The 12,534-nt window shown below is 36.1% G+C and overlaps 1 protein-coding gene across 5 annotated transcripts in view; it reads left to right on the forward strand.

Annotated features, from left to right (window-relative positions):
• Positions 1 to 12,534, forward strand: part of ORC3 (origin recognition complex subunit 3) — a 61,877-nt gene that overhangs the window by 26,314 nt on the left and 23,029 nt on the right. For 4 of the 5 annotated variants that reach the window (XM_040474138.1, XM_040474136.1, XM_040474137.1 and 1 more), the window contains 4 exons: positions 942 to 1,075; positions 1,555 to 1,618; positions 10,900 to 11,016; positions 12,167 to 12,246. In XM_040474138.1, the coding sequence (XP_040330072.1) occupies positions 942 to 1,075; positions 1,555 to 1,618; positions 10,900 to 11,016; positions 12,167 to 12,246 (395 nt within the window). The remainder of the gene's footprint in view (positions 1 to 941; positions 1,076 to 1,554; positions 1,619 to 10,899; positions 11,017 to 12,166; positions 12,247 to 12,534) is intronic. The other variant, XM_040474139.1, reaches the window with a different exon arrangement.

Here is a 12,534-nt window from a genome sequence, read left to right on the forward strand (position 1 = left end):
CATGCTCTGTCTCTCTCTGTCCCAAAAATAAATAAACGTTCAAAAAAAAAAATTTAAAAAAAGAATGAAATCTTGCCATTTGCAACTATGTGGATGGAACTAGAGGGTGTTATGCTAAGTGAAATAAGTCAGAGAAAGGTAAATATCATGTGACTTCACTCACATGAGGAATTTAAGATACAAAACAGATAAACATAAGGGAAGGGAAGCAAAAATAATTTAAAAACAAGGAGGGGGACAAATCATAAAAGACTCTTTTTTGTAATTTTATTTTTTACATTTATTTATTTATTTTTGAGAGACAGAGAGAGACAGAGCACAAGTGGGGGGAGGGGCAGAGAGAGGGGGACACAGAATCCGAAGCAGGCTCCAGGCTCTGAGCTGTCAGCACAGAGCCTGATGCGGGGCTCGAACTCACAAACCGTGAGATCATGACCTGAGCCAAAGTCGGACACTCAACTGACGGAGCCACCCAGGCACCCCAAAACATAAGAGACTCTTAAATGCAGAGAACAAACTAGGGTTGCTGTAGGGGTTGTGGGTGGGGGGATGGGCTAAATGGGTAAGGGGCATTAAGGAAGACACTTGCTGGGATGAGCACTGGGTGTTATATATAGGGGATGAATCATTGGAATCTACTTCTGAAATCATTATAGCACTGTATGCTAACTAACTTGGATATAAATTAAAAAGTAAATAAAAACAAAACAAAAACTCTTTAAAATAAATAAGAAACCTGTTTATATAAAAGAATCTGCAGGGGGGACTGTTTACTTAATTTGACTGCTTTGGAAACCTAGATCTTAAACATATCTTGGCCAGGTCTATATTACAGTGCTAATACCAGAGGGATTTATTTATGAAGCAACAAAAAGGTTTGTTGACATGAAGTTACTCTGTGGAATTAGAATGACATTATATAGTCTTCACATTTCTTTCAGCTTTCTCTATTAGAACATTTCTACTCTCAGCCCCTCAGTGTCCTATGCTGTAATCTCTCGGAAGCCAAGAGAAGAATAAATTTTTTATCAGAAAATCAATGTGAAAACATCCGACGTCTTCCATCATTTAGGAGGTAAAAAGAGAAGTGTATATTTAACACATAATAGAATTTCGAGTAAAAAAAAGTATCTCAGATCTAGCTATTTTTGAAGTGGGGAAAGAAAAAAATAACCATTTTATATAGAGCACAGTAAAACCTTTCTGTTTTCACTCGTGAGATTTCTTTGTTGGATTTGAAAACATACCATAACGAAAAATATTTTTACAAAAGGATATAATTTGCAGTTTCTCCAGAGTTACTTTTATAAAGAACATTTTCTGATTCTGGAGTTTATGGCTTTTGTTTATGATTAGATCCCTAGATTCTGAAGTATAGCTGCTTTGTGGAGTTAGAAATTACTATTAAACCATGACTATTATCTTGAATTTATTTTTGAGAAGAAATAAAAGAATGTGGCCACCAATCTAGGTAGTTCTTTTCCCCCATGTGATAGTCACATCTTTAGCATGTTTAATTTTCTCTCTTTGTGTACGGGATGGTGAAAATTTTAGGCACGTGGAAAAGCAAGCTTCAGAAAAGCAAGTTGAACTATTGACCAATGAGAGATTTTTGAAGGTAGGAATGTGGATGTATTTGTTTCAGTTTTACTTTTTTTTTCTTCATGAAAAACAATGTGCACATAAAATTTATTCATTGAATTTATAAAACATACCTGTCTGTCCTAATATGCTTTTCACAGTGAATTAATTGGTCTTGATGATCATATAGGAGTGTGACTATTGAAGATGACACAAAACTTTAATTCTCTAAAAGATGACCTTTTTTATTGAGACAAAATATTAACTACAGGTTTATCGTATGGTGTATTTCGAAAATACTTTTGAGATCTCAACTTTATTTCCATATTCCATTTTGGAATCTGCAGGCAATGTCATTTTAATGTTTTTTTAAAGGCTGTCATAAATAAAGGCACATAGAAGCCATGCAGTTTAGGGACCCACTGCTAAGTGGGTATTGATTTGATTTGAAAAAGATATCATTCTATATTGATACAATGCCAGGAAAGAAGTAATGAGCTTAGAAAATTGAGTGAACAATACAACACAGGGAATATCAAAAGGAAGATTTTTTTGGTTCTTTCTTGAATAAATGATACTCAGACATGGTACATAATTCAAAAGGCAAAGATAATATACAGTGAAAACACTCCCTCACACCTTTACCCTCCAACTACCTACTTTCTTTTCCTAGATACAATTAGTGTTACTAGTTTCTTATGTGTTTTCCTAGAAAGATTTTTCACATATACAAGGAATTTTACGTATTTTAGGAGTGTCCTTCTTTCTTTTACAGAATATAAATGAGTATATTATATATGCTGTTCTGCACCTGTTTTATTTTGCACTTAATGTTGAAAATCATTTCATATCAATACTGAGTGTGGTATAGTACTTTTGGGATGATGTACCTTCATTTTACATAGTAAGTCCCTTAATGATGGACAACTAGAAATGCATAGTGTCACATTTGTTTTCATACTTGTCATGCCTTTTTTAAGGAAAAAGTTGTCAGAAAATTGTAATAAAATTAAGATGAGATTGAAGTAGCCCTAGTACTAGTGTAAAGGTTTTGCTGGCCCAGACTGTTTTCAAATTTTGAGTGAAAGAATGCTAGTTCCTAGAGGGCGTGTGTTCTGTATAGCTCTGAATACTAATTTACCTTCTATTCATAAATGCTAAAAAGAGAATGGCTTTTTTATAATTGAGATATAATTGACATACAGTATAACAGTGGACAGTGGCTTTTTGTTGGGCATTATTTCTAATGCAGAATCCACACTGGGCCATAATATAAAATCACTTTAATCATCTCTGTAACCTTTTTAGAGCAGTATAAGAAGTTTTCACATCCTAATGCAGGTTGTTTTGGTAGAGGGAACTTTAAGAACTAGTGGAAAGGGATGTGTGCATGTTTACTGAGTTTTAAGATTAGATGGATTAGCTCTGCTGAGTCAGCTAGTTGCCAAGTGCATTTCCTGCTAGAGCATATTTTCAGAAGCCAGGAATAGATTTTTAAAGAGTACTTTTAACCATTGAAATGACAAAGGGAGAGAATCTCTAGGCTCATCTGTTGTAGAAATAGTCTGACATTTATCTCTGCTTCTCAGTAACATTTCATGTATTTTCTAAGCATTTATTTATCTGTTCTTGTTCTTATTGCACTTATCAGCCCCATTTGTTATTATCTTTGCTGTATTCATTTTAGGATTGCATATTTTGTTATTTAAAGGCTTATTTTCTTGAGACTTACATAGTGAGAAATAGGAAGGTACACAAAGATTTGTACCTTACCCTAAAAAAGTTATGTGCAGGCCACCTGCTAAATTCAAAGACCAAAAGAGGTCTGTGAGGGGCACCCAGGTGGCTCAGTTGGTCAAGTGTCTGACTCCTGATTTCGACTCAGGTCATGATTCATGGTGGACTGTGAGTTCAGGCCCCACATTGGGCTCTGTGCTGAGCATGGAGCCTGCTTAAGATTCTCTCCCTCTCCCTTTGCTCTTCTTGCACATGTGCTCTCTCTAAAAAAAAAAAAAAACAAGGTCTATGAAAAAGATTAATCAACATGTCTGTGGATTTTTGTAGTTTAGAGTAAAAGTATCTTTGTATATTGTATTCATTTATTTAAGCATTTATTATTCTTTTTCTCCTTTTATGGTTTTTTTAAACACATAATCAATTTTTATATGTATTTTACCACGATAAAAATTGGAAAAAAACCCCACATGATAATTAAAAGTATGGTACTTCGTGATACAGGGGAAGATCCTGATTATGACCTCAGCAAATTTCAACCTGCATTTCAACTCCAGCTACTTGTTAGCCAGGTATACCTTAGAAAAATCACTCATCCTATTTAAGCTTCAATTTCCTTATTTATAAAATGGGACAATAATTCCTAGTGTGATTTCCTCATACGGTTAGTGATACTCAAAGTCCATTCAGCAAATGAGAGTGATTTATGAACAAATATACAGTAAAACTTTTATAAATGTGAATCATGAATATTGTTATTACTTTTCTCTATGATAAAAATTAAGATCAATGTGAATGTGTAGTTTTGTATATTGCATATTCTGTATTATGCATACTAAATGTAATATTCTTGCATTACATGGTTGTATAGATTATGTAGTTATATAGACATGTGTACTGTTAGAATTTATCACACTCAGATTTTGAAGACATAGACCTCAAAGTATACTCCAGAGAAATTTATACTCTTTATATCTAGATTCTTTCGTCCCTGAATATCTACTTTGCTCCCTACCCTGATTAACTAAACCCAGTAGTTCTTAAACTTTAGTATGTATCAGAATCATGGGGAGGGCTTGTTAAAACACTGATTAATGGCCTCCATCCCCAGAATTTCTGCTTTTGTAGCTCAAATGTGGGTCCCAAGAATTTGCATTTCTAGCAAGGTCCCTGGTAATGCTGATGCCTTTGGTCTGAAGACCATTTTTGAGAACCACTTGAACTGGACTGGTTGCCTAGAAGGAAATGTTTATTGTTTCCCTTGCCATGTTCTCTTAAATTTAGAATTAATCTAAATTCTAACTTAAATGAAGGATTTATATGAATCATCCCCAGACTGGACTCAAGATGTTAAAAAAACCTTCAACTCCTTTAGAATTATGGACCCTCAGTTTCACAGATACAGCTTTAAAACTATATGTCAGCTTTGTATTTCATAAACTACATGGGTTTTTTCAAAGTATACTTTCAAATTTAAAAATTCAGCTGACTAAACCATATACATTTGTAGAAGTTTCACTGGGAAGTTCAAGCTAAGGCATGACATAGAGCTGATAAAGGATTAAAGATTATGTGCATTCTTTCATTTCTGAGTAGTCTGTCCTGTGAATGTATTGTGCAGCAGAGTACAGAGGCCAAAAAGTGCACTCTGACAGTTAACAATCTAGTCTTCCTATGCTTAAGCAGAATAGGCCTGCACAAGCTCCCATTAATGCAAACTTCTGATGACTCAAGAGCTTTCAAATCCTGTGGTAGAGAAGTGTAACCAGATAATCTTTTTTCTTTTTTATTAATGTTGTTTATTTTTGAGAGAGAGATCGAGCAGGGGAGGGACATATAGGGAGGGGGACAGAGGATCCAAAGCAGGCTCCACGCTGACAGCAGAGAGCCTGACACAGGGCTTGAACCCGTGAATGGCAATATCATGACCTGAGCTGAAGTCAGACACTTATCTAACTGAGCCACCCAGGCGCTCCTATCCAGATAATCTTTAAAGTTTCTTTTGGCTCTAAAATGCTGTGATTTTATTTACTTGTTCATTAAACAGATTGGTTTTTTTTTTTTGTTTTTTTTTTTTTTTTGCTGACTAGTTAATTTATTTAGATTCCTCATTAAAATTTTATTTTAGTACATCTGTTTAATTGGAGATAGGTAAATTATTACTGTGGGTTTTAGGTGAAATAGCAAGAGCTGTTACTGTTTATATTTTTACCATGTTTTGCCTCATACCATTGCTTTAGTAATCAAGGTTTCTGGTTTTTTTTTAACTTAACCCTTTAATTCATGAAACATTATTTCATGAGAAGCTGTCAAAGTGCCTTATATAGAACTTTCAAATTCTTCATAATTGCAAAGATGATTTTTATTATTGCTTGTCCCTGAAATTTTGTTTCAAGTCCAATATTAAGGAGAGCTTTGAAAAAGATTGTTACCTCGTATTTGCATAATTATTATCTGATAATAAAAAACACTAGGCCTTAATATACTGGAAGGAATTTTTGAATAGTGAGAAATTCTTTTTCTTTCCATGAGCAAATGTTTCGGAGGAATGGAATATTAACAGCTTTTCCCAATTAGTAGATAGTTTTTATGCATTGTCTCATTTTGAGTCACAGCCACCACATACGACAGATGTTTTTATCCCTTTGTATAGATGAGGAGAGTCACAAAATGATTAAATAACTTTGCCTATCTAAAGTGTCACAATTAGCAAATGGTACATCTGGCATTAATACCCAGATCTGACATCATAGCCCATACATTTTCTGTGACGCTTCATTGAAGAATTAGTATAGGGTGATGAGAAGGTGCCTAAGGTTCTGTATTAGTGTTTGAGAAATCAGAAATGAGCTTTCCAAATACTGTGGCAAGTTAACAGTGAAGATAATTTGTAGGAGGCTTAGAAAACTACTTGGTATGAGGTAGCTTTGGCCAGGTGTCATGGAGCACTACATGCTGCTGCTCAAATTAGAAAAGGAAACATTCACACACACATATACACACTTTATTTTCAAAATACCTTGTAAAAAAAGCAAGTCTCAACACCATATCTAAGATTAGGCCCATTTTAATCCTGTGCTGACTACACCAACCACACCGTCTCTATTACCGGTAATGGCTGTTCATGTTGATCTGTCTTGTCAAGAAGTTACATTATACTTAGTATATTTAATAAATGACTAATTCCATGTACTTCACATAAGAAAATCTGTTTATATATTTTTATTCAAATCTTCCTTAAAGCTATTTGGCTTGGTTTCAAACCCCTTTCAACTTAGATTCAATCTCTTGCGGGTGACAGGTGAAGTTTTTTATTCTGACTTGTTAATATTTTATGTCTCTATTCCCTCTGTACCCAGCAAGATTTTAAATCGGTTGAGAGTAGGAAGTAAGTCTTGGACTTGTTAGAATTGTAATTTGTTAGTATTAGAAAGATAACCTGATTGAATATGCTCATTTTACAAATGAAGAAATGTAGCCAAGAGAGAGGAAGTGAAATATCTAAGGTCGCAGAGCAAGTTAGTGGTAGATTTTTTTTCACCATTTAGTATGCTTTTCATGGTGATTCGTGAACAAAAGGCACAGAATTACTTCATGAGTTTGGTGGTAACCTGCCTTTCACCTACTTTTGCCTCCACCTCTTCTTTCTATTTCTTTTGACAGACAGGGCAGGAGGAGGGGGGAAATCTATTAGGAGAAATAATTAAAAGAAAAGAGAGGAAAGGAAGAAAATGACTGGAAACAAACTACTACATGTGATCAAACAAGCGAGGCTTTAGCACAATAGTGCAGCGGGAACGGGCAGCTTCAGTGCAAACCTTTCATCAAGTGCTGCTGGTCTGAAGTGCCCAGTGGGAACACAGAGAACAAAAGGCTGAGGCAGATGAGAGGAGAAGCACACAGGCCACACTAGTGCTGGGAGAAAGCCATGCTTTGGTACTCCAGGAGCTGGCTGTCATGTGATGAGACACTGAGAACCAAACACTGTTGGTCAAAATTTCTCCATAATGAGAAAAATCATGCTTCGTTCTAGCAAGATGATAACTAAGAAAATGCTGTGTTCTTGGACAGCAGATACCTCTTATTCCTAAAATCCAGTGTCTGTTTCACCAGCTTTTGTTATCAGTGAATTTATTGAAAGGAACATATTATAAAAACTTACAGCCATTTTTACATAGCTTACTTTAAATCTTCCTGGTGTCACTCTTCACCCCATAACATTCTGGACACAAAAGGAATAAGTACTATGGAAAGTAGAAGAGAATTGCAAAAACTAAGCATCATGGCAAATATAATTCTGTCTGATCATATTTTCTTTACCTATATATATTTAAATTTTACATAGGTATTGGTTTCCTTTCCAAAGAAAGTAACCAGCTCAGTAAAAATAGGGGCCTTGTCATGTAAGTAGACAAGAATACATGAATGATTTTGACTGAATGACAGACAAGATTGATGTGATTGGAGATGGCTGATTTAAAAGGGTATACTATATATTTACTGGCCACCCACAGCCTAATATAAATGTGGCTTTTTAGGTCCGTAGTGGTTTCTTTGTTTTTTTTACCCTGAGTCAACATTTACAAATTGAGACATTTTACATTACACATTCAGACTTCCATCTTTTGTTGAAAAATTAGTAAATCTGGCCCACATCCAGCAAGACAACAAGTGGTTGCTCTTATTTAGAAGGGAGACTGAGTGCATGTTGGCCTCCGTTCATTAATGCACTTCCTCATTCGACAAAGTTTGTGAGGGTCCACTGTGTGCCAGGTGTTAATCTAGGTGCTGAGAATATAGGAATGAACAAAACTGACAAAAACCTCTGCCTTCATGGGGCTTACATGCTATCAAAAGAAGTAGGTAAAATGTCTGTGTTGCTAAGGAAAAACAATGAAGGAAAAAAGCAGAATGTGAAAGTTGGTGTGCATGGGGAGTTGGATTGACATTTTAAATAAGGACCTTACTGAGAAGGTGAATTTTGAATAAAGACTAAAGGAAGTTACAAAGCTTGCCATGCAGGAATCTGGCAGAAGGGAATTCCAAACAGCAGCAAGACAGCAAGTGGAAAGGACCTGAGGTTGGAGCCTGTCTTGATGTTTGAAGAGGAGCAAGGAGGCTGCTCTTTTGTATTTGATATCAGAGAAATATCTTTGTTTGCGTCTCTTTATATCAAAGATCAGAAAAGACCACAAGGTCTTCATGTGTCAAGAAAAGAAGAAAGCATATCTCTTTGGGAAATAATGAATATTACTAGGCAAAGTGTATCTCTGTTAAAAAGAATCATCCTAACCACAGTTATGAAATAAAACAGTGGCAGACATGGCCAGCGTATGGCTGTGATTCCAGAGGAAAAATTTAACGAATGGAAAACAAGATTACTATTTGAACAGGCTTTGTTTTCACATGTACATAGTGTGATGCTGCTGTAAGCATTAAGTGGAGAATTTTCTCAGCATCAAAACCTATAAAAAGGTGTTCATAAAGTGCATTAAGAATTGGCCTGGAGAGAAGCATTTACAGATACGAATCTCAGTAAGACAAAGGATTTAGAGAATAGTATCATGTAGAAAGTTAATCATTTGGATGTTTTCTGCTGCAGCTGATAAGAACACAGATGTAAATAACAATGGAATCTTATGTAGAGAGTAGTTCCAGAGTCAATACATAAGGCAAAAGTGTGGGATGGTCAAAATAACTTAACTCTTGAAAATCCCTTAGAAGGGTATAGCAGATTTCTCATGAAGTCCAGCATAGCTAGTTTTACTTCCAGTGTTGGAACCAGAACTCCATTTCCTCAATTGGGCATTGGTTGAAATAGTATGCTGTGTTATGTGAACAAAACAAAACATGTTTTAAATGCTAGAATTCCACTGGGAACAGGGATGTAATCATGCAGAGGTAGGAAGGGACTGAGATCATCTGGGAGAAGAGCATGTGCATAATCCTCCTTCCACCCCTACCCAAGGCATAGTCCCTCGACTGTGCAACATTGCCCACAAGGTGTAAAGTATTTCAGTTTCCTCCCCCTCTGAGTAAATTCACTTCTGCATCACCCATTATTTGTACATGCACAAAAGCATGTACTCCACTAAGCAAAAGGAATAGGTAGTGCAAGAAGCATGAAGTATGGTTATTAATCAGTAATAGATTCCTTTCCCTCCAGAATACTTTTCTTTGTTTAAAAGCTCTTCAGGCATACATTAAGGCAAATAATTAGTGGCTTTATGCACTCTCCATGTTACAGCATATAGTAAAATTAGAGCTGAATGTACTCTCCCAGTGGTGGTTAAAGTACCCTTTGTTAGGATAGGAGACCTAGATTTTTGAAATTACCAACTAACTCAAATACTGGGAGGAAAAACATTTTGATTCTGAAAGCTTTTTCATTTGCCCTGTGCTTTCAGGTAATAATCTATAGATTGATGATGAAGGAATTGATTTCTAAGTGCATTAGAGTTTAGGAAAATATATCAGATTTGTTGCTTTTTATAGGTTAGGTTTGCTTGAATTTATTCGTATCTGAGGTGTTATTTTCTGCAGGCTTGACTGCTAAAAATAATGGGTATCTGCAAGATATTACTGGTGGAAAAAAACCCCAGCCCAGCAGTTAAAGTCCTTTTTTGACTTACAGAGAAGAAAAAAATGTGAAGACCATGCCACAGATCATAATCCTTTTAAGAGAATGTTACAGGATGAAGCAGTTATAAAAGTATTTGAGGTCTGAAAAATACTTGGATGTTGATAGAATGTAGTGTGTTAAAATCATTTCTAAACTGTTTCAGAAGGTTCTAGAAAACATAATACCCCTCCCATTCCCCCCCGCAAAAAAGCCCTTTTGAAACTGATTTGTGGGATTAGTCATCCCACAAGTTTCTTAAGACACTATCTCCCATATTATACTTGTTGGAGTCTAAATTCTAAAGCTTGATGGCTTTAGATTTCTCTTTTCATTTTTTTTTTAATTAGTAAAATGAATAAAAACCAGTGTTAGAAATTCTCAACAAAAAGCAGGCATTTATCAGAATCACCCGTGGTGTTTCTTCTATAGTCTTTCTTTGAAACACAGTTCTAATTGTACTTTAAGAGAAGCATAGGCCTTAAGTGTAACCTCAGCAACTGTTAATGATGTTGGTATTGGGCTCCGTAGTGATCTTCTTACCCTTCTGATGCCAGCAAGGTAGAGGGTGGTAGGCCTACCTCGCTGTGGCACATACTGGGTGACTGACACAAGCAGGCATCCAGCAGGGTGCTTTTTTGCACACTTGGGGGGAGCCAAGTTATAATGGCAGTGCTATAGATAGAAGGAAACTACAGGACTAATTTTGGTGTGTGTAAAATATCACCAGACCTGATACTAAATCAGAAATACCCAGCCTTTATCCTAGATTTTGTGTGCGTTACTAATTCTCAAAATTAACGAAATTAATTTGTAATTCTGCATCTTTTCTCATCAGTTTTCCAGGAATTTTATATATATATATACACACATATATATATATATATATATATATTCGTGAGGTAGATTTTATTATTCTTTTAATTACTGACTTACATATTTGTAATGTATTCTGTGATTTTTAGGAGGAAATACAATCATTACTAGAAAACTTACATGTTTACCATACAAATTACTTCCTGGTTTTGAGATGTCTTCATCAGTTCACCTCTTCTCTTCCCAAGTACCCATTGGGTCGACAGGTAACCAGAACTTCTTCATTTGGAATGTCTGCAGTAGGAATATCAGTAGTTTCTTGCTTTGATTTCAGCAGCATTCAGGCATCAGAATTTGAAATGGATCCAAATCAGGCACTGAGTGCACAATCTAAATCCATTCCAGCTGTACACATTACTGGTAATTGAAGCAGTATATTTTGTTCTGATGGCCACGGCTAGAAACAACCACATAAATCCCAGTGGTGTTGCTTCCCCCCTCCTCCCCCGCCCCCCAATGTATTTGTCCTAAGGCATTTTAACTTCTTTCTTTCACACTTCTTTGTCATGTATACTGAGAGAGTTGATCCCCCCACTTTATTAAAATAGCAAAAAGAATCTGTTTGAGAATGCTGAATGGTTAACCTTGCATTCCACCAAGAACTAAAAGGGAAACAGCATTTCTGCCCTTGCAAAATTATGCCCCACTGGCCTTTGTGTCATACTCTAAACCTGTGAACCAGCTAGAGAGTGGATGTTAGTGGAATAATTCTGTATTCCTAAATATTTGCATCCTGCCTCAAAGGGGAACCGGGGTACTGGTTAGAGAACAGGGGTACCGCGTGGGTCAGTGGGTTAAGCGTCCCACTCTTGATTTCGGCTCAGGTCATGATCCCAGAGTTGTGGGATCGAGCCCCGTGTTGGGGTGTTGGGGTCCAGGCTGAGTGTAGAGCCTGCTTGGAATTCTCTCCCCCCCGCCGCTCCTCTCCCCCACGCTCATGTTCTCTCTCTCTCTCTCTCTCTCTCTCTCTCTCTCTCTCTCTCTCTAATAAGTAAATAAATAAAGGTTTAGAGAACAAATCTAAATACATAGGAATGATTTGTTTATGAAAGGATTTCTGCCATTAAGCTTTCTTTTTAATAATCCCATATTGCTTTTATTTTATTATTTTCTTATTGCAGTGTGATCAGTATTATCAGCCAGTCCCAATGTAGTCTCATGTTGCTTTTATGTAAATGGTATTCTTATATAGCCTGACCTATGTGATGTGTGCCCAGTCTGTTGTCCTCTAAAGAAAATGATTGTTTTTAATAATATTTATTTTTTTGTCTTGACCATTTATGATTTTGTCAAATGAGCAGTGTGTAACTTAGTACATCACTTTTGGTTCCTTACAAGTGTGCTTTTTACTTACAGATCAGAGAGCTGTACTGTACTTGTTTAGAAAAGAACATATGGGATTCAGAGGAGTATGCATCAGCTTTGCAGCTGCTGAGGTAGTTTTGTTTTTTTTTTCTGTTTTGTCTGATGTAAGCCTGTCAATAAATAACCCTTTCCTCCAGAATGTTGCCTGCCAAGGGGTTTTTAAGTAGCCATGCTGTGTCTAATATTTGTAAATACCTTGAACTTGTTTGTGGTTTGTGGTGGTTTTAATGTAGCAACCATCCATTTCTTTGCTGGTTTTACCTTGTTTTTGAACTTGTGATTTTTTTTTTTCCTAGAGAGAGATTGTGAGTGGGGGAGAGGGGCAGAGGGAGAGAGAGAATCTCGAATAGGCTCAATGC

This window comes from Herpailurus yagouaroundi, unplaced genomic scaffold (genome assembly GCF_014898765.1).
Source record: "Herpailurus yagouaroundi ecotype Mexico unplaced genomic scaffold, PumYag 139, whole genome shotgun sequence".
NCBI classification, from domain to species: domain Eukaryota; kingdom Metazoa; phylum Chordata; class Mammalia; order Carnivora; family Felidae; genus Herpailurus; species Herpailurus yagouaroundi.